Below are 22,908 nucleotides of genomic sequence, written 5' to 3'. Positions count from 1 at the left end.
AGTTCTTAATGTATAAGGTTGAATAAGAGTCAGTGAGTTGGAATCATGAATTCCATCTATTAATACCAAAGTACAGCTGGTCCATAGTTCATGCTCTCCTGAAGAGCTAGGTGAACAAAATGGCATCAAGCAACAGTATGCAGTTCTGCTTGTTAGCCTCTATCTAAGCTACGCCCTAAAGAGGGCGTTCCCTGAAACACCCTCAAATCTTAGCTTTGAGGGTGTTTCCTAACATGTCACTTCCTTTAGCTTTAACTTTGCAACTAGCTACAAGAGGTAGAAGAAAAACACAGAATTAGTTATTCTCAATAGTATGAAATAAGTTAACCACCATAATTATCCTTGCTTTGATACAAACATTGTTGTACTAAAATACTTGGCAAATGTTCCCATTATTATTATTATATTTCATGTGATGTGCATTTAATCCAGAACAGTGGGCTCCCCTGTGCTGTATCCTTAGCAACATGTCCTCTGTCGTGATCCAACATCATGTTCAGTTTTTACTTGAGACATTTTCTTCTTCTTTTTCTATTTGCTTGTTCAGAATGACCTCCCCACGCTTTATAGAGTTTGTCTGCAAGCATGACGAGGTGCTGAAATGTTTTGTAACCAGGTGAGTCGATATGCCCCTGGCTATACATCAGGCTCCTCTCACATTAGAGATGAAATATCGATCACACTGCTTATTTTGCTCCTAATTTGTTTCCACTGCTGTCTCTTTGTTCTCTCTGTGTCCCTGTGCATGTTTCCCCTCTGCCTTCTCTTTCCAGGAATCCAAAGATCATCTTTAACCATTTCCATTTTCTGCTTGAGTGTCCAGAGTTGATGTCACGTTTTATGCACATTATTAAGAACCAGGTATGAAAAAAGATTTGTGCTTTCAAATTTGTTGACTTACTTGTACATACCTTTATATTTTTGGCTGGTTAAATATTCCTTCTGTTTTGGAATAGTGACAATAGGCATGGCACAGTATGAGATTCTCATGGTATTACCTTAAAACTATCACAATATGAACATAAATATGAAAACAAATGTAATTTTATGATCTCATCACAAATTGTATGTAAAACCAAGCAGCAACAATTGCTTCTGCTGCTACTATGAGAATATTACATTAGTTTTTATGGTTACAGTGATGATCATCTGCAGATTTATTTGAATTTATTTAGATACTTAGCACACATAAAGTGTGAAGGCACAGGTGAGTGTGTGACAGTCTGTTTAACATCAGGGTACTTAGTTTATGGACTTTACAAACCAGTTTATGTAAGCAAAAAAATCACAAAAAACTAAGAATTGTTTTTCTTTTTCACAAATATTGAGATCAAATATGAAGTTGCCTGATTGTTTTTGTCATTTTAGAAGATTTATTGTTTTTAAGCAGAAGTACACAGTGGTGAAAAAGCTGGGTGTCTGTAGCCTGTTAAAATAAAAGTACTTAATTTGCAGCTTATTCCTTTGTGTCAAACTAATCCTTATATAGTTAATCAAACAAATTTTTATATAGTTACCCTGGAAAAAATAAGATGATATTATTTGATTAATTAGTCAGACTGTCATGAGGTGCGGTGTGGATGAGTGGTGAGGCAGACGCGATGAAACCAGGTTAGATGAATAATGATGATTTAATGAAGACAAAGCCAACATAAAGTCCAAAACCAGGCAGCACTGCAGAGCGGAGACCAGGGTTCAACTCAGGTAGCACTAGCTATACGAATGGACATGAAGACAGAGACAGCATGCACAAACGACTAGGACCCGACAAGGACGCAGACACACAGGTGGCATTAAATACACAGAGGGTAATCACAGAAACGAGACACACCTGGGAATGATCAAGAGGAGACAGGATGGCACAGAGACTCAGGGACACAGAAAACTCAAAATAAACACAGATAAAAACACATATCCTGACACAGACCACTTACTTGGGTGGCTAGCCTGAATCCTGGTGCTGTAACAGACATGCTACTCTTAGCTTCCCAACTGTACTTTCAAAAAAATCATTGACTTATAAAGAAAGACAAGTTTTCTTCCTTTACTATCACACAATGACTTCCTAATACCCATCTTGGAATCTCTTATACCCTATAACCCTGTCACTCTTTTTCTAGTACACTTTTACAAAAGAAATTCAGAAGAATTGTGTGAATAGCTTGAAGGAAAGCTGTTTTCAAACTTAACATCCTGACATATGTTGACATAAGGTGGCCCATGCCTTGGTAAGAAGAAGCAGTTTGACGTGGAGCAGCAGTGGCTCCGTGGGGGTCCCAATAGTTGCCTGAATATTAGTGTTTAATTGTTATATGATTGAAATAAGCAATTACTAATGTGACAGGAGCACAAGGCTTTGATACTTGGGTGGTTGTTGTGTGGATGTGGGCGTGGCTGTCATCAGCTGTCCTCCTCACCACATGGCAGCATTCCTCCCACTGCGCATTTTCTTGAAGTCTCAGAAAAATCACAATCAGGCTCTAAAAAAATAGCTCAGGTCTTCTTCTTTTGTCTCAGAAAAACAACAACTAGCTTTAGGCCGCATAGCAACGAAGCACAGCACATGGCGCCCGGAGGCGGGGCGCTATACCCCCCCCACCGCCAGGAGGCGGCACCCTTCTACAGAGCCGAGTCGGGCCGGTGGAAACTCGGTCTCTGAAATAGAGCTGAGCCGGCCTGCTGAAGTAGAGCCGGTGGAGAGGGGGCAATTTTCACTTTGATCAACAAATCCTTTTAGTTTTCCATTTTAAATATTTTTTTCTTGAGTTTTTTTGCTTAAATTTTTTATGAAACGACCTTGTGATCCCTGAAGGGCACCTTTTAAATAAAACGTGTTATTAGTTTCAATAGTAGTTGGAAAGCAGGGGCCGTTGGAATGATAATTGGGACAAGTGGTAGCAGCCTTCTGGTTATTTGTACTAATTTAAATATGCATTTCTGGGTGGAGACAGGCGTCCACAAGATTGGGTTGTACAAAGGAAAGGTGAGCATCTACTTGCCTGCTCATGATTTTAAACATCTGATTGTTTTTTGTGCACTGCACTTTTCAAAATGTGTCCCTACGCCAACGTTTAGTGTGAAAGCTGTGCACTCCTTTAGGCCCCTGGCAGCTCTGCTTTTGTCTCTGAGCTCGGGCATCAGATTGACTTAACTTATTCTTTATGTGACAGTTCTGTCTTTGTTTCCTTAGAGACTTTATAGAAAGTGACTTTGAAAGTCCTTTGTTTTCACTTCAGCATCATTTAACAGCATTATCTCTATGACAATAACAATTCTCTTAAGTTTAATTTAAATGGTATCATAAATGTTAAGTGCTGCTCTGAGTTGTGCACTGTTCACTTATTTTTTAGTACTTATATTTGAGCTGCAGCATTTGCGCCTCGTTACCCATGGATTATAGCTCACTCGGGAGTAGGCTCTTGTTTTAATTACAGACTTTAACCTGGTGAATTTGATTTCATCTTCTGATTCGTTTTTCAGTGTGCCCTGCAGCCCTGAGGGAAAAGCCTTTGTCTTTTTTTCATGCTCATCCTTCAGTCTACCTCCGTCGCTTAGGGAACAAAGGCATATATTATGCAAATAGACTCAATCCTTGTCTCTGTATTACTGATGAGTGTTTCAGCTCCAAAGCCCTTCCAAGCCACCAGTTGTGACTGAAATATCCACAGCCTGAAAGTTGACAGCACAGCGAAGTGGTAATTAGTCTGGGAAATGCTGTGCAGTTTTGTTCAGTGAAGTCTTTGTTGTCCCCTCTAGCCTTTTAAGGATCGCTGTGAGTGGTTCTATGAGCATCTGCTGGCTGGCCAGCCAGACTCAGACATGGTCCATCGTCCTGTTAATGAGAGCGACATCCTTCTCATCCACAGAGGTACCCACAATCCTCACACAGTTTTTCTCTTATGTTTTTAATATTGCTGTTGCAAAATGGAAAGTTTAAGTTATTCTGGGCACTAGCAAATCTAAACTTTAAGTACCGTAAGTGGTGCAAGCCAGAACTGTAGATAGCCTGAATGAGCAGGTCATTGAAAAAGTAGCTTAGTTAGATTACTGATTACTTGATTTGGAAAGTAACTAAGTTACATTAAAAGTAACTTTTGGAGTTACTTTCAGCAGCTGCTAACAACAACGCTTCGCCACCTGTGAAAACTACATTGATCTTTACCAATACTTAATTGGAAGTTATTTTATAATGTTAACATCAACATTGTGTATCCACTTATAAGGTTGAACTGAAGAGGAGATTGTTTAATGGTTACAACAGTACAAAAAAAACTTTAGTAATCTGTGCGTATTTTTGTGTGTTTCTATTGTCTGGAATAGGATTTTAAACACCCCCCACCCTCCGCCCCAGCGTCCAGGTTCTGCGTTACGGCCCTGTGTTTCTGTCAGAATTCAGCGCACAGCGCTCCTACTGCCGCTCCACATCTCAGATGTCCCGCCGCACAGATTTGTGACACTTATATTAATGTCAATGATTATAAGGCGTTAGTTGCGAAACTTTATGGACACGTTCATTCGTGGTTGTTTTCACGTTTATTGCGTTGTCCATATTAGTCTTGATGTTTGCAGTTTTGTGGAGTGCAACTCGAAGCTTGAGGTAATTCAGAGGTAATATATTAATATGACATTAACAAAGACACAGTGGGACAGATCATCCGGGAAATGATGGACAGGGAGAGTCTGAGTAAGACTAACTGGATGTCAGACAAATTCTGGGGTTTATGTCTGTTTATTTCCAAGCCCATAAAGCGCAACCCATGACTCATTAAATCTGCAAGCGACTTTAGAAAAAAACGAGCCCAAAACTGCTTATAATAATCGGACTGGGCGAGCGAAACTCAAAATACTTCCGGTTTTTCCAGGAACAAAATGTGCATCTTCCTCTTCCCTCAACTGTTTATGTTTCTGTCGCTGCTGATACTGTCGCATAGAAACGACAATCACTCACCAAGACGCTTAGAAGAAATAAAATAAAATTACAAAGGAAAATAGTAACGCACAGTAACGCAAAGTGATTTTGATAAGTAACTGTAGTCTGACTACTGGATTTGAAATAGCAACGCATTGGATTACTCATTACTGAAAAAAGTTGTCCGACGTCAGTAAAGTCTAATTACGTTACATCATTGCTTAGAAGCACCAAATGTTTCTGTTGCTTACATTTTTTTTCAAAGAATATAAACCTAAATATACAGAAATCATTATAATTGTCCATGGTAGATGTTTTTGGCCAGTAGAAGGACTGGGAACACAGAATAAGGTGCTTTGGATTTAAAACCCAGTAAAATCACAGTGAGCCAGACATGAAAACTTCTAAATCAATCTTCTCAGGAGCAGTATGTGCTTCTTCAGGTTCCAATGTTTATGTCTGGTGAAACTTGTTAATGCTGTGCTGCTGTTGTGCTTCACACTCAGACTCCATATTCAGGAGCAGCTGTGAGATGGTTTCCAAGTCCACTAATGAGAAGCTCAAACAGGGTATAGCTGTCCGCTTTCATGGTGAGGAAGGCATGGTGAGTTTCTACATTTACATTACATTCATAGACATAAAACTTTACAAAAAAATTAAATAGTATAACTTGTCTCTTCACTGCCTCAAGTTCAGCATTTTATCCATAATCATCTAGTTTTTAAAAAAATAGGAAGTGATGAACCATAACAATTGTCTGCTGCCATTGAACAGTAACTGTTTAATTAATTAGCTGATTAATTAATGCATTTTATTTGTCAGCCACTTTCAAGACACCAAATTACAAGAAAAAAACAATACAAGAGTAAACTAAAAATAAAAACCAGATGAAGAAGGATAAACAGAATGAAACAAAAAACTACAAATGAAGGCCGGCTGGAGCAGATGTTTATTGATTTGGGATTTGAAAGTAAAAATAGAGTCAGTAAGTAGAGAGCTCCAGAGTCGGGGAGCAGAGAGAGAAAAGGCTCCTCAAATGTTAAAATATGTCACATTATAAAGTTTTTTTAGAGCCTTCCTACATTCAGTTTCACTAAAACAGGAAAGTGTTAACAAACATATCTGTCCTTTAGACAGACCGGTTTGGGTAATAGCTGGAAGAAAATCTGGATGGTAGATAGTTGGTTCTGACACTTTGTCCGTTTGTCAGCACCTTTTGGAGGAATAAAAAGAGTCCATTGTCTGCTGCACTCTGATCAGCATGGTGAGTTGTGTTGGGTGTGTGTGTTTCAGGGCCAGGGTGTGGTTCGGGAATGGTTTGATATCCTGTCTAATGAAATCATCAACCCTGACTACGCTCTGTTCACCCAGTCAGCTGATGGTATACAGCAAATTACCTACAGTGATAACGTCAAATGGCAAGAGCTGAACTGGAGTGCGGTGTGCTTTCCTTCTGCATAGGTACAACCTTCCAGCCCAACAGCAACTCCTCTGTGAATCCAGACCATCTGAACTACTTCCAGTTTGCGGGTCAGATTTTGGGTCTGGCTCTCTACCACCGGCAGCTGGTCAACATCTACTTCACCCGCTCCTTCTACAAACACATACTGGGTAGAAAACACAAATATATCTAGATGTTAGTCAAAGGTTCATGATATTTGTATTTGTAAATAACATATGGTTATTTGTAACCATATGTGTTTAAATTAGCACCCAGTTGCATCAGTTTTGTAAAAGTCTATTCCTGTTCAGTCAGTTGAAAGTAAAAAAGGGGATTGAAATTTGTTTTCTTGGGAATCTTTTGTTCAAGTTGATCAACTCAACTGTTTTCCTCATTTATCAACTTTTTCTGTATAGTTAGCAAAACCAAAACAGGTTGATAAGTCAGCTGCCAACTTCCCTTGAAGGACAGGCTGACCTTCCATCCTGTGAGGTACAAACACATACAGAAAAGGCAAGATGGAAGAAGGCAAAAAAAAAGAAAAAAAACATCCAAATGAAACTATTGGGAAAAACTTCATATTACCATTGTAGAATACTTTTCATTTACTTTTATTATTATTATTATTATTTTTTAAATGTTTCAGATCATCTAACAAATTTAAATATACAAAGATAACTTGATTAAGTAGAAAATTCTGTCTTTTAAATGAGAATATGATTTATTAAGGATTCAAAATCTATAAAGCTTTATCATGGAGCATCAAATACTGTTTTCAAAGCAAAATATTTCTCTTGCTAATCCTGATTATGTATTTTCTTTTGGTTGCCAGGTATTCCAGTGAATTATCAGGATGTGTCATCTATCGATCCAGAGTATGCTAAAAACCTGCAGTGGATCTTGGATAATGACATCAGTGACCTGGGTCTGGAGCTGACCTTTTCTGTGGAGACAGATGTGTTTGGAGCCATGGAGGAAGTGCCACTCAAACCTGGAGGGAGCAGCATCCTGGTCACTCAAGACAACAAGGTTAGTCACCACTAAACACATCTTTAGCTCTGGTATCTTGCAATACGTGTGTTTCCATTACTGTATGTGATGCACACTGTAAAGGTGTGAAGAGGTAAGTGGTTCTGGTAACACTTTACTTGACGCTTTATGTTATTAAAGCTAAAGTTTAATCAATAATACTTTAATAACAAATTTATGTCAGATCAAGATTTCTGGGTTAATGTCAAGTTGTCATAACAAAGACATTTTGAATAATGTCAACTTTGTATTAAAAGTGTCATGGTTTACAGAATGACACTTTATGACAACAGTCATAAATATTCATGAAGACTTACTCATGTTCATGACAGGCGTTATGTCATGTTTATGACGGTTTCATGACAGTCTTATTCACAACCCGTCAAATAAAAGGTTACTGTGGTTCTTTTGCAAAAATGTAAGATTTAATTGGCTGTTGACTTGTTATAAAATGAGCAGACTTGTATTAAAAGTCGTGAAAACCCAAAAATAATTCATACCACTGGCAAATGTAGGTTTACAAAAATGTTTTAATTTAGCTACCATGTTTCTTCTGAAAGAAATAACATTAATGTTTTGGAGCAGTCCAGTTGAATCCCATAGGAATTCTGTGGAAGAAGCTAATTCAGTTCGTTTAATAATTCGGGATACATTTTTGTGGCTTTTGTTCTTGTTCCATGAGCTGTTTAATGATCACATGGACACTCAGTAAACATGGCTGATGTGATAGAATTTAAAGTATACAGACAGTATCTCTCCTCTGTTCTTGGAACTATTGCTTGACTGTTCTTGTTTTGCTGAATGTGTATTCAGGTTAAAACTTTGCTGGCATGTGACGGTCAATACACAACATTTAATACATTCTCTCGTAGACAACCAGACCTGCCTGCTTCTTGCATTATTTTTTTAACAAACTAGAATCACTTGGATCTGATGAGTTTTTCCTCCAGTGTTAAAACTTGATAATATTTATTGTGGTTGAATCTGATTATAGTGACTTTTCAAATCAGTTATAGTACATACAGTATGTCTACCATCAGCCAAAAGATTGTTGTTTTTGGTTGATACCTCCTCGTGTAGTTCTGCAGTTCTCCTGTAGGTGGTACTGTCTTGTAAGGCTTTGAAAAGCCTCCTGAGGAAAGAATAACTATGCATGAACTCCGTCCTTCTCTTGTCCGTCTGTATTTGTGAAGGACTTTGATCAGGGAGTGAATGTTTTTCTCAGGCGGAGTACGTCCAGCTGGTGACGGAGTTGAGGATGACACGAGCCATCCAGCCTCAGATAAACGCCTTCTTGCAAGGATTCCACACCTTCATCCCCCCGTCGCTCATCCAGCTTTTTGATGAATATGAATTGGTACGTGTTTCTCCTCCCCCTCTCTGCTCTCATGTATCACCTTTTACTGTTCCCCTCTGTGTGCCACCCCTCACATCTGATGAAGGATTGCTTTGCCAGGAGGAGAGGGGCGGCTGGTGTCACCTTGGAACCCAATTCTCTTCAACTCCATTAGGCTCTTTTTTTTATTTCCTTTTGGAAAATTTCACATCATGCATGGATCAGTGTGCAGCGCAACTCTCTAACCTGGAATATCTTCATGGTGCCATGTTTTCAGGTCAACTCAACAGTCAATTTAGTGGTAACAGCTTTTCCATTTTCCCTTTGGCTGACTGCTTTTGGCACTGAGATGCTGCTCAGAATGTGAAGTGAGGGGTTTTTGTTTTGCAGCTAAAACATCTTTTCTGTTACAATTGTTTTTCCATGAATATAAGACAAAACATAAATGATTCATATAAACACATAGTGTCATATTTCCAACATGACAAAAATATGTAATATAATTTAAAGTTTCTAATAGTTTTATGTGGATTCCTGTGTTCAAATACTGACCTAAGGCCATGCGTCAAATAAAATAACCATGTTGTTTATTAATGCAGAAAAATAATAATTATCTAAACAGCAACATGTAGAAAATACTGAGTAATTATGTTTAAACTCGCATGTCGCAGAGGTCTAAGAATCAAAAGTTTCCAATCTCTGAAATCTATTTCTACAAATGCAAAATCAATTTACTCAAATGAAAAGAGCAGTTGATTCTAATATTACTCAATATTATTATTATTATTATTATTACATTGAAATAGAGCACTACCAACCTCTGAACATACATAACAAAATTAGTAGCCTATTGTTAACAACCTTAAGTGACATGTTGTCATGGATAAGCTAGTCATCGTTTAGCTAATATTATCTGCATCCAGATATTTACTCGACATGTTTGGGAAAAAAACTGTGCAAAGTACTTTCCCTTTTGCTGGGTTACTGTCATGGTTCCACCACACACTGGTGCCGCTTCGCACAGCAGCTCTTTGCTGCCTCACGGGTGTAAAATTGGTGTGAGTGTCTTAACGCTTAATGTTAGAAAACACGTTACAACATATTAGCAATGGATTAAAATGTTGTAACAGCTGAAAAAAGTGTGAGGGACAGAGGGGGCAGATATAGGAAGACACAGGAAGTGTGGGAGCCCCAACTGTATCAAATCCAGATAGGAGAAAGTTGGCCTCTCTGAGATAAAACTAAACGGCCTCTAGCCCAGGGCTGAGGCAGTGGCTGGCTACTTAGTGAGTGGTGACTATAAATGTGTGTGGGTGTGCGTGAACCAGGTTCTTATATCCTTGTGGGGACCTACATCTATCTACGATGTGGGATTGTGGAGACCACTGCTCCTGGTGGGGACATTTTCTTGGTCCCCATGAGAGGAAATGCTGTTATAGGGTTAGGTTTAGGGCTAAGATATGAATTGACTTTTGGTTAGGGTTATGATTACTGTAAGGGTCAGGGTTAGGCTGTAGAAAATGAATATACAAGATACAAAACCACAAATGTGTGTGTGTGTGTATCTACAGGAGCTTCTACTATCAGGGATGCCAGAGATGGATGTGGAGGATTGGTGCAGAAACACTGAGTACACCAGCGGCTATGACACTGAAGATCCTGTGATCCAGGTGGCCTGCTCTGTCCGCTCAGCTAACTTCACCATGTTGACACATAACATGCATGCCTTTCAGGATCAATGTCACATAATGTTATTATTTATTACAGAATTACCTTTTTGACTGACCTTCCAATTTTCAACATGATCATGCCAAAATCGATCAAAACACTGTGATCATTGATAGAGGAAGCCATGGCTATCTTATTACATAAAATTCAATGCATAAACTATTACTACACAGATAAATATTTGGTTCCAGGCACTGATTTTTTAAAAGCAGAAAAAATAAAAGCAAATATTGATTTTTACAAGGTCGCCCAACTGTTGTAGTATAGAAGATATGAGATGTTAATAGCCTTCTGTGTTTAAGACCTTTAATAGGTCTTAAACCTATTAAAGGTCTTAAACACAGGTACTGTCTCAGTTTCCTGAAAATATAACTTTACAGCAATGGTAACATTGAACATTGAAGTCACGGTGATATTGACTTCAGGGCCAGCCCAAGCCTCCATGGGGCCCTAAGTGGAATTTGGTTTTGGGGCCCTCTATTTTTGCTAACAATGTGGATTGCTGGACTCAACAGTTAGACAATTAGATCATTCACACATGTATTATAAACTTTTTGCATCTCTGATAGTGCTGTTTACTTTATGTCCTATGCATGTACAGTATAGGATACATTTATCAGCCAGTTGATTTCTGGGAGCCAATTTCCTTAATTTTGGGGGATCGTGATCTGCTGATACTTACATGTGAAACAAATCTTATCTTAGTCAGCAAAGGTTTAAAAATCCGTCTCTGTCCTCTTCTGCTCTGCAGTGAGAGGTTTGACTGACAGAAAAAATTCCTATCAGTCAAAATCAAAATCAGCAGGTCAGGCTTTTTAAAGATCAGTAACCAGGGATCGGCCAGAAAACTGCAATCGGTGCAGCCCAACTTAACATGGAATACATACACACATATTCATGACATTCTTTCATTAAATAAATGTATCTTATGCGTAGCTCCAATAGCTAAAAATGTAATTTATACCAGGTGAGTCTTTCTCCCCTGAGAATGTGGACCGGTACCGGTACCGAACTGATTCTGAGCCTTCAAATGATTTTAACAGAAGTTTCACATAACTTAGAAGTTGATGTAAAAATAATGTTTGTTTCAACCACATAAATGATCAGCAACAAACAAAATATCCCCCCATGAGCAATTGTTTTCTTTTTGTCCGTAAAATAATGATTTCTGCATACATTATAAAATATGTATTATTGTGAAAACAAATCACTTCATAATGAAAGTGTGTGTTTTTGTTATTATAACATAGAAATTGTTACTAAAGAAAATATCAGCTTCACTGAGGGGGCCCCTTAGTTTCCCTGGGGCCCCAAGTAGCTGCTTAGTTTGCTTATGCCTTGGGCTGGCTCTGGTTGGCTTCACTTCCTGTTTAACAAGCAGCTAATCTGTCTCCATGTCTGCAGTGGTTTTGGAAGGTGGTGAGGAGTCTCACCCAGGAGGAACGTGTCTTATTGCTGCAGTTTGTCACTGGAAGGTTGGTCTGCTGTGGTTCTGATTACAGAGTGATTATCTTTCAGTAAAAAAATAAAACATGTATATGATCTGAATCAGTTCCAGGGTTCCTCATGGTGGCTTTGCCTTTCTCATGGGTGGCAGTGGTTTGCAGAAGTTCACCATTGCTGCAGTGCCATATACCTCCAACTTGCTGCCTACTTCCAGCACCTGGTGAGTGACATTTTATTCACTCTTCCTTTATGGTGTCATTATTATGCCGAAAGTCGAGAAAGTAAATGAGACCCCAAACGAGCGGAATTGAGATTGAGAACATATGGACGCACGCGCGCGCAGGATGTCTCCGTTTGCTCGCCGTCTCCTGCTTCTGCTCGTTCGGGGTTAAGTGGGCGGATCCGGCCAGTCTTCTATCACTGGACATGATTAGCTGCATTCCCTGTTCATGTGTGATTGGGCGAAGAGGAAGATGAAGAGGGGGATTTGCTGAGTTAGGACAGCAGCGTTGCAGACCAACAGGAGGTAAGTCGCACATGGTTTGAATGCATAGTGTTCTTGGTGAAACAGATTATTTCTATAGCTTGATATTCAGTTAAAATATTGTAGTAACCTACTTTATTTACATGGCTGCCGCTATCTGCCAGCAGCTTATAGTTGACGAAAGCTAATGCTAGCTGACTAGCCTGTCTTATCTGTTTATGCCTGTTTAGCAGGCAGAGTTATTCTGGTGGTTGTTGTGTTAAGGAGTGTCCTTGCTAATGAAGGCGAACCCTCTTAAGAAAACTGTAAGAGTCCTGCTATCATTGTGTAAGATTATTTATCAGTGTTATTCTATATTGTATAATTGTTTCTAATGGCTGCACAGCAGAGATGTACACAGGGGCTTGAACTCCTGCCTCTTTCCCTTTCCTCCTTTCCCAAGCAGCCAAGGTTAGGGCTTTTTTTCTTTGGGTGTGTGTAACCCTGTCTATGCCCCTCAACAATAACTATTTTTAAAACAAAAATGGCTAAACTATTCTGACTTCTGTCAGTTCCATGGTTACTTTTAACCTATGACCTCCGAGATGCACATTATGAAGTGAAATGATTATGCTGTGTGTTTCTTATCATGGTAAAGGCAAGACAAAACTGGGCCTTCCAACTATTAAAATGTGGCCAAGAATTTTTTTTTAAAGTATACTTTTTGTAAACAACAATTTAGGCCTGCTATTGGTGTTAAAGAAAACCATTTCATATGACAGAACATTTTCCAGGTTTAGAACGGGACTAGCAACGTTTTGGATCAGCTGCAGCTATCTGACGTTTCAGGCAGACCTGTGAAGACTGTTACAGTATCAACACGATAAAACTAAACATACCATCTAGTTTTTCTTGATCTTGAGAAGGATAAGATCTCATGAATATATTTTGTTTCTCTGCCTTCCAGACCTGAATCTCGGAGGCACAAACAATAACACAGAAAAGTAGCTCGCCCCTCTGAGCTTTATTTGTATTATTATTTTTAAAGCAATCTGCAACTTAGTTGCAGATTGACTGGTGTAGGTCAACCAGTAAATTATTAGGGTTTGTTTAGTGAGACCTTCTGTTCTCTGCATGAGAAAATTCAACACAATGGAGAGACTCAGTGTTATAGAAAAAGGTCAGAGGTCACCCGTCTCTCCAGAGCCTTTAGACCCACTGAGCTTACGTTGGTATTTTCAGTAAAGCCAGCACTTGTTTGTAATTCAGTAATGGAATAATAAAACAAATGTATCTACAGTACAAAAAAGCCTAAATTTGTCCTAAAAGGCAGTTAAGCCAATTTAACAATCAATTCCTTAGACAAACAAAATACTGAATCAACGTTTTAATAATTGTTATTAAATAAGAACATAGGTAAGAATTAGTATGGGAGAGGTTTTAAGTGCGTCCGCATCTTTTACCTATCCTCAAGTAAAATAAGACGCTTATTAAATTACAAACACTGAAGTCATGCTGCACATCACTAAAGGCTTGGTGCAAATAAGAACCAAATATTTTTGCATGTGGTTTCTAGATCTAATTAGTTTATAACTCAATAAAATTGGGGATGTGGGGCGTGCCGTGGTGGAGTAGTGGTTAGCGCGACCCATATTTGGAGGCCTTGAGTCCTCGACGCAGCTGTCGCAGGTTCGACTCCCGGACCCGGCGACATTTGCCGCATGTCTTCCCTCCTCTCCTTCCCCATTCCTGTCAGCCTACTTTCATAAAAGGGACAATAGAGCCCACAAAAAGACCCCCTGGAGGGGTAAAAAAAAAAAAATTTGGGGATGTGGAAGAATATTACTTCCACAAATCTGACATCCATGAAATACCTTTAAACTTGATGCTCAGCTGAAGAGATCTGCTGTCTCTGCTCTGCTTGTTGGTCTGAACAGTCTGCAAGCGCTTGATCAAACACCTCCAAGAATAGGGAGGGGTTTCAGTTTGGTGGACAGAGGATTTTTCTTTGGTGCAGATCTTCATCATCATCATCATCATCATCATCATAATAATAGTAAATCAAACAGCTCTTTTTAAAACACTCAAAGATGTCTGGGAGGGATTGACAATCCATAGCTTCCCTCATGACTTCTTTTGAGCCACACCTGTTACCATGACAATCAACCTGCTAACTGTCAGTTTTTCCTTCATTTTTTAGCATCAACATGCTGAAACTGCCAGAATATCCGACCCAGGAGATTCTCCGAGACCGACTGCTGGTAGCTCTGCACTGTGGGAGCTATGGATACACCATGGCCTGAACACTCTGCTGCTGTCAGGGCCTCCACTTCTGCACAGTTGCTAATAGAGGTTGTTGTTGTTGTTGTCATCATCATTGTTATTGTTCTTATTTTTTAATATAATGCTGGGAAAACTGTTGAACCACAGGTTCTGCACACTTTTAGTTGTTTTAGGCATTGCATCAGCAAAATGGTAGTTAATGTAAATATTTAATATTTCATCATATAATTTACTGGTCAATCATTGCTGTTTACGTTTAAAGACTTTCTGCATAAGATACACAAAAATGGTAGGAATCAATGGGAATGCTGAACATTCCATATCAGAGTTTGAGGAGCTTTCTCAGGTTCCAGCCGCAACCATTATATATATATATATATATATATATATATATATATATATATATATATAAATTCCCACACATCTGTAAGTTTTTGCACTGACTGTGGTGTTATACTGTACTGTGGGCTGAATGTAAAGATGTTTGCAGGCAGAAGCCAACCACGTGATATATTGAATCCTGATTTTGAAACATCCACTGAGCAAATACAAAATGCCCATCAAGTGTGTGTAAATTGATGAATTCTTGGCACCACAAATTCCATGGAACCATTTCCTACCTGAAAAAGTCGGGCACTACATGACCAACTTTCACCAAAACCTCATGGAAAAGCTGATAATGTCATGTTCCTGATGTCAGAAAGCATTTCCAACTCAACTTTATTCTCCATGTACTGGTTTGCTTCTAATAAAAACCATGTATTGGTGTGTTCATCACTGATCTTGAGTTCAGCTCCCATGTCAAGTGTCTGAAGAAATAGAAAGCTTGTCATGGTACATGAACCCCTGAGGATGAGACCTATTAGAGGAAACCAAAATGATGCTGAACATTCGAGTTGTTCCACACAAAGAAATCAAATTTTGTTTTTTTTTTACCATATAATCACGAAAAATTCCATGGAATAAATATTTTAACAAGTTTTATTTGTCAGCGCCTATCAAAACATCCATTCACCTGTTGTGTCTGAATGGATGTGAACTGGCTGTGCTCTCCCACAGGAGGATTATCACTGGGAGCATAAAAAGGATTCAAGGACATTTTCATTTAGGTGCATCTGTGTAGAATTCAACTGTTTCCTCCTCAAAAAGTAATTCAGTCATTCTCCCAACAGCAATTTAAAAACTCAATACCACCTATAAAACCATATCAGCACTGACTGCTCTGATCAAACTACTGTACATGTCTACAATTAAACTTGAAAGCAGGAGGTGCGGTTGCTGTCTACATTTAGCCCACAAACATCCACCCATAAACAGAGTGTCATGTCATGTTCTTGGTTTATCTCTGGTTGAAAATCTTGTGGCCGTTTTAAGGATTTCATTTTCCTGTGCTGAAGAAGAGCTGAACTGACCTGTGTTGATGAATCCAAAGTGTTTTCCATTTGTTGTCACAGCTGCTGGGGCTCTCTCATCATGTCATGTGATTGACTGTGCCGACTCAGACTATTGCCTTTGTCTGAAATGAAGACCAATATTCTAAGTGAAAGTCTTTTGTTTGTACTTGCCCAAACATTTGGCTTGCAGTGCCAAAACACTGAAACCTCTTCCATCTCTGTTATTGTTGTTGGTACAAAATCCTCCTGAAAGTGTGGAGAGGATGTTGTGAATATGACACATCCTTGTTTTCTCTCTAAAGGGAATTAAGACATCCATTAATATACCGGTTCATGTGTTTGTGTTGTTTTCAGTTCTTGCCAGAAATGCTGATAGAAACTGAGGATGTTGTAACAGGAGTTTTTATAAATATTGTACTGTACATTTCTTCAGCAGAAAATTATGTATTTTACTTTAAAATACTTGTACTTAGATTTCCTGAAATAAAGGAAATGATTTGGCAACAACTCCCTGAGACAGTAATTCAACAGAGCAGGAACAGATCATTTATTTTAAAAATGACACTTTGGAAGCAAAGAGATTTGTGCTCTCTTAGTCGTTCCGCAGTGTAGTTTATTTCAAAATAACATTTAGATTTTTGAACATGAATATTGACAGTATCAGATGCAGAGGAAGATGATGCTGGAATATCAGTTACTGAAAGGTACATACAGTATATTCATAGCATTAGTCTATTATTACACCTGGAAGGCCGACATGTGAAAGATTCAGATTTCAATTCCCATGAGTTCCCTCAGCTCTGACATTCAGAGTAACCATCCAGACTTCATGCAGAGCTTTTTTTTTCTTTAACTGAACAAAATTTCCTTTATATTTTGTAGAGTTAAAGAAAAATGTTTTATGTAACTGAGCATGGTATAGAGAAATACATTTTATTAATTAAAAAAAAAAAAATCATATTTTCTGAATGGTTGAAAGAAGTGACATGACTTTCTATGTCAGCCACAACTTTGATCATTATTCCCTTGCTAATGAAAACATGATATTTAAGATTACAGTGTTGCATCAGAGCTATAAAAAACATTCTTAATGCACAAATGTGGGCTTAAAAATATGTTTTTCATACATGTTTCAATGTGACAATGCATTCTAATTTACTAGTTATAACTATATATCCCTGCGCCTCAGTCGGTTTTAGAATTAGCTGCAACTTACAACCTTATAGTTTCCAAGTTCATACATTTTTCAAATAAATTCATTCAACTGACTTATTGTAACTTGTCCGTTTAATCAGTTTCTAATTTTAAATCTAATATTTATATAATATTAAACAAGTGGAGCTCATGTTTGTGCTGAGGTATGATGTAGGCTTTAAAAAAATGGTCGGAGGTGGGATGTGTAACTAGTTATTGAACCTTTACAGATGTTGAAGTACTGTGTATTTTTCGAGAGTGCAGTCATATACCTGTGTTAATACCTACTTCCTGCTCTCAATATTCTGTACTTCACCTCTTGCTTCCTTATCAGCTGGCTTAGTTTTCATTTTTCATACTTTCCACACCTTCTTGACAGAGACAGATTCACTTCTCCACCTTTTGCCATGTGGAGTTATTGCCTCTGCTTTCACACTTGCTGATTGCATCTGTTCAACACTGTCCTCTCTCAGGAATGCACACTGCTGTGGCTCAAAAACACTTTATTTCTTCAAACTCCCATCCTGTGCTTTTGCTCCCACTCCCAGTCATAATATATCCTCTGTATTCATTCTCTCAGGTTTACATCTAACATGGACACCTGCTCATATCAAATGTTCTTATTGGAGCCCAAAATTCAGTGGTAAGAAAACCAAACTGGTGTTCATAGTTAAGCTGTCTTTATTATCCTGTCATTTTATGACTTACCTTAAGTAAAACACTTGAGAATTTTGTTATGGATCATGTTCCATTATTATATTTATGAATAGCTTAAATGATAAAACCCATCCAGGCATTTTGTTTGGACTGTGTCCCAGTCTATTTATGGGGTTTTCTCTACATAATCCTTGTTTGTCCCACAGTTCAAAACCATACCTACTAGTTTCTTTGTCCACAAGCATGATTGTGTGTGTAGGTGTGTGTGTGTGTGTGTGTGTGTGTGTGAGAGAGAGAGTTTTAGCCTTTCTCATCTTGTAAGGCCCATTTTTTTCCAACAAATAAATTACATTGTGATGACTCGCTGCTTTCTATGGGGCCCAAATGGATGTCAGTGCAAATGCCTTGCAAAGATAAGAATAGTGCGTGTGTGTGGCCTTGTATTTAAGGCAGAACCGTTTTCCTAACACATAACACCGCATCGTGTGACTGATTGGTTCTTATGAGGCTTGTGAATAAAGACAATTATAGGGTCGTGCTTCTCACGTCCCTCCTGGCAGCTCACCATGCCCCCCGGGGAGCCGCGCCCCATTATTTCAGAAGTACTGCCTTAGGTAATGTTTCAAATGCAACGTTTATAAGTGCTTTGTAGGCCTCTTGCTGTAAGACTGTAGAATGAAGAAAGTCAAAGGGATCCATGATTAGTTGTGACAATAGACCTTATTTGAGAAATATTTATTTTAGATGTAAAAACTATACAATAACAATACTGTAGGCTGTTTAGTTTATATACATTTTAATAACATGAACGTCGCCCTGTTGTTCATGCTGCAATGCATTGTGGGTAAATGACATCTACGTGGTTCAACTGCACTAGCTCCGTCCAGCCAAAACAGCAATAAGTAATGTCATTAAGCCTTTTCAAATTGAACAGGAGCACATTGAAGTCAATGGGAATGTAGAAATCACAAGAGGTGATGAAGGTGAGGAGGAACAAAACAGTAGAGGAAGAGGACAGAGATAGGAGGTGGTGTTTGCTGCTACCTTCAGCTTCGTAAATGAAACAATGACTGACACTTACCTCTGGTCCACTGCGTGATACATTAAGTACTTCTATAGCTCTGTGTCCAGTAACAGCTGTTTAGGTTCTGGCCTTTAGTCTGATGTTGGTCTGTAGTTTCACATTCAGCACTAGAGGCAATAGCAATGGGCTCTTTGCACCTCAGCTTCTGCGTTCAGGAAAAAGTGGCTCAATCTTTTCCGATCTATTGCAAAAGGCTCTTTACACTGGGTATTTGCAGGGCTTGTCCAAGGTAACAATTAATGATGTACATTGAGCCGATGCCCCGACAATAAGCTGGAGAAAGGTTTTAAGATGTTCGCCTCGTTATACATTCACAGATACGAAGGTGAGTTTTACTTTCTTTAAACTTTGTGGCTAACATTAGCTTTAGCTTACGCTAGACATTTTTCTTGTAAAAATGTGCTATTTAAGTATCTAAACATTTTTCATTATTCATTAACAGACAATGTTTTTACCTTATGTTCAAGTATATTACGTGCGTTTATTGTCGTTAGTGTCAGAGACCAAGTAACGGGGATTTTACGGTTCAGGCTTTTTGCTTCTGAAGCCTGAGGAACAACAAGCCCATAGCTTAACAGTAGAGCAGCTCTGGTGTCGGAGTTCTAGTTCAGCTGACGGTTCAGGTTCAAAGTTGTTGCTTTTAGAAAAATATGGCCGTGTTCCTTAAGGTCTCTGTGTTATTTCACTTTATTAGTTTTGCATGTTTCTTGTGAAGCAGGACGGTGTTTACAGCAGTGTGTACAGGCGGATCAGTAGCTCGGCTGTCTGGCTCTGGTCTGTTCTCTCGTTCCCATAAACTCTCTTTCAGGCTGAATACAGAAGTGATTCCATGGAAATAACACAGGAGGCTCTTTTACCTTCTTCTTTAGGCTGAAGAAGCTGATCTGGAGTGAAGTGAAGGCTGTAAACTTTGCTGTGCGGCGTTAGCTTTAACTGGTAGCAACGAATATTTACAAGCCATTGTCTTCTTAATTCAGGATCGTTTGGAAATCCATGAAAACTTAAAAGCCCTTTATATTAGGAAGACAATAATGTTCATAGTATTGTTTGATTTGCATCTGAAATAAGACTTTGTCTTTTCTAGCTGTCATGGTAACTTAAAGCGGAAAAAAGAGAGCCGCATTTGCACATGCGGTTGTGACGTCAGCGCGGCAGGTGCAAAGAGCCAATAGCTCTGTTAGTGTAGCAGTCTGATGTTATTACACTAGATCAGTGGTCCCCAAACTACGGCCCGCGGGCCAGATGCGGCCCGCCTCCACATTTGGTCCGGCCCCCTGAACAATACCAGAGTATTTTCATATATGTGCATTTTTATTTGATAAGTTGGACTTTTGCAATAAAATAAATGTTCCTTAGTAATGAACTTTATTTATTATTAACTACTAGTTAGTAACTGTTTTATACATGCATATAATTGACCCTAACCCTTTTTTTTTATGTGGAGAACCCAGTGTTATTTGGTTATTATTTATTTCATAAATAGTGTTATTTCCTGACTTTTGTTCTCTGAAGAATCCAGAAAAGGTTATTTGATTGTGCTTTCTGAAAAACAATACATTTTTATGTTTAGCACTCTTACAATCGTCACACTTTTTCTGTTACAAACTGACCCCGGCCCCCCATCAGAGAAGGGACAAGTTATGTGGCCCTCACAGGAGAAAGTTTGGGGACCCCTGCACTAGATTGTCAAGTGAGAAGCTATTCCGGTAGGAAATCATATGAGCACCGGCAGCCTTTATTTTGAAAATACGACATATCCATTGCAAAACAGCAGGTAACTTCCAGTTTCAAAATTATTTTTATTCAAATTTAATGTGTTGCGACTGAAAATGTAAATTATTATCTTTACTGTTGAACATACTGAGTTCATGGATTGTTGTTTTGAGTGTCAGTTCGGGGTTTAAAAAGACAAATTAACGGATCATACCTTTATAGTCTGTGAAGGGTTTTCCCAGGCTCTCCGTCGGGCTATTTCTGTTCAGATTCTGTGGGAGATGGTATGAAGTTTTGTTTTCTGTGTTCAATATGTGTATTTTAAGAACAATAAGTGACAGTTTGATTACTGTTCTTGTAAAGTAATATGCTTTGGAGCACTTTGTTAAACGGCGATAGATCTGTGTTAGCAGTTATTTAGCTGCTCTTATGCTACATGAAACATTGCTAATGAAAATGCTACATCCATGTGCTGAAAATAGTATTGTTCATGGTTAAACAGGCGCTGTGGAACACTGTGATGAGAAAAAGCCTGTTTTTGACTACTATTTTCTACTTGAATGCAGGAGCATTAAAAGTGCCTTCAGATCAGCTGTTGTCTGGCTGTTATTTCCCACAAGACACAACGCACAGTCAACTACGCTACACTAGCATTTAGAAGAGCTTCCAGTGCTGCATGTTTCTCATGTTTCTCCTAGTGTTTTTCATTCTCTATCAGGTGGCGGCGAGGTTTAGGCATTTGTGGATAAAAACTGTCGACACAGCTTTTGTTTTTAATTTAAGGCAACGATCACCTCCTAGAGCCTTCCTCAGTTTTGCTCGCACAAATGACTCAAAGTGTTCTGGCGAGAAATGCTCAAATAGGTCCTTCAGAAGTTGTGTTCAGCTCTCGTCCACTGAGCTCTTCTTTTTTCATGTGGGAAGTGATCCAGATTCACCTCACTGTTTTGTTTTTTAATTACAGTCAACAGTGACTAAAATTACACAGGTCAAACGCAATATGATGAACAACTCAGGTAAAACTAGCCTTCCTGTGTTTACTCTGTACATTCCAGTACAGAAGTAATTATGAGTTCTGGTGAATCACAAAGAGCAATTTTTTAGTTAGCAGGAAAATTACAACATATTTAGGACAATATGTTTAACTGATCTTGGATCACTTTAAAACTTAACAACAAATGACAGAGTAATTTAATATCAATACATAAAGCTACATAACTTTTCAAAGTTTGATAATTATACCTGTTATATTTATCAAAGAAAATGTTTTCTTAGTTAATGGCAAGTCGTCATAACAAAGACATTTGAAACAATGTCAACTTTGCATTGTCGTTATTTACCGACTGACAATGACAACAGTCCTAAACATGTACGACTTCGTGTTCATTACAGGTGTTATGTCATGTACTGTATATGTGACAGTGTCATGTCAATCTTGTGCACATGTTACACAGTGGAAAATGTGATTTTTGATATTTGGTTGTATTTTTGCATTTTGTATTTTTGTTTTCTCTAACACCTCAAAGACTCTCTGAACTGGTCGTCTAATAATGAGGTGGAGCGCAGTAATTGCTGCTCATACAGGTGTTGGCAGAGAGTAATTGAAGCCACATAAAACGAGCTTGGGCAGAAGGAAGAGGAAAGCTGATATGGTGGGCGACGACCACAGATGCGATCCAGGCTGAGAAGCAAAAATCCCCTTTCTAGCCGCACAGTTCTGTTTATCTGTGCTACCTCGTCAGATTTTCCTACCGTAGTACGGATAGATAGCTAAGTCTATCTGTTAGTGCTACACGTCCAAAACTGCTACCGTCATGTTTACAAACAGAAAACTAGAGCAGGTTGTATTAATGTTAAATACATTGGATAACATTATTTGAGCGACGGGACTGAAGTGGAAGCTTAGGAGTTATGCTTAGCTTAGCATTGAAACAATTTATATACATGACAAAAACAATAGAAGATCACTTCCTTTATCTGAATATTCTACCCGGTTAAAATGAAAAGCTATAGATGTATGCACTAATCCTTTTACTAGAATATTCTACCTGTTAAAAATATTTTAGATACAAAGGTGTTTGTAAGAATAAAACATTATCGGACAGGGGAAACACGTTTTTATTGGAATTAAATTAAAAAGACAAATACAGATCACCACAACTTTTTTTTGCGCATTAATACTTTGCATGTTTCTTATCAAATGTAGCGCAGCCACAATGTGTCCACCGAAC

The 22,908-nt window shown here is 38.5% G+C and overlaps 1 protein-coding gene across 1 annotated transcript in view; it reads left to right on the top strand.

Annotated features, from left to right (window-relative positions):
- Window positions 1–14,999, top strand: part of hace1 (HECT domain and ankyrin repeat containing E3 ubiquitin protein ligase 1) — a 32,358-nt gene extending 17,359 nt beyond the window's left edge. Inside the window, exons 13-24 of the mRNA XM_023331271.1 lie at window positions 548–616; window positions 774–861; window positions 3,757–3,868; window positions 5,416–5,513; window positions 6,203–6,290; window positions 6,371–6,520; window positions 7,183–7,379; window positions 8,605–8,736; window positions 10,287–10,385; window positions 11,848–11,918; window positions 11,996–12,109; window positions 14,553–14,999. Coding sequence (XP_023187039.1) covers window positions 548–616; window positions 774–861; window positions 3,757–3,868; window positions 5,416–5,513; window positions 6,203–6,290; window positions 6,371–6,520; window positions 7,183–7,379; window positions 8,605–8,736; window positions 10,287–10,385; window positions 11,848–11,918; window positions 11,996–12,109; window positions 14,553–14,655 — 1,321 coding nt within the window. The 3' untranslated portion in view covers window positions 14,656–14,999. The remainder of the gene's footprint in view (window positions 1–547; window positions 617–773; window positions 862–3,756; window positions 3,869–5,415; window positions 5,514–6,202; window positions 6,291–6,370; window positions 6,521–7,182; window positions 7,380–8,604; window positions 8,737–10,286; window positions 10,386–11,847; window positions 11,919–11,995; window positions 12,110–14,552) is intronic.
- Window positions 15,000–22,908: the final 7,909 nt, after the last annotated feature.

This window comes from Xiphophorus maculatus, chromosome 3 (assembly GCF_002775205.1).
Source record: "Xiphophorus maculatus strain JP 163 A chromosome 3, X_maculatus-5.0-male, whole genome shotgun sequence".
NCBI lineage: Eukaryota > Metazoa > Chordata > Actinopteri > Cyprinodontiformes > Poeciliidae > Xiphophorus > Xiphophorus maculatus.
This window is presented reverse-complemented; position numbering and strand designations above follow the sequence as displayed.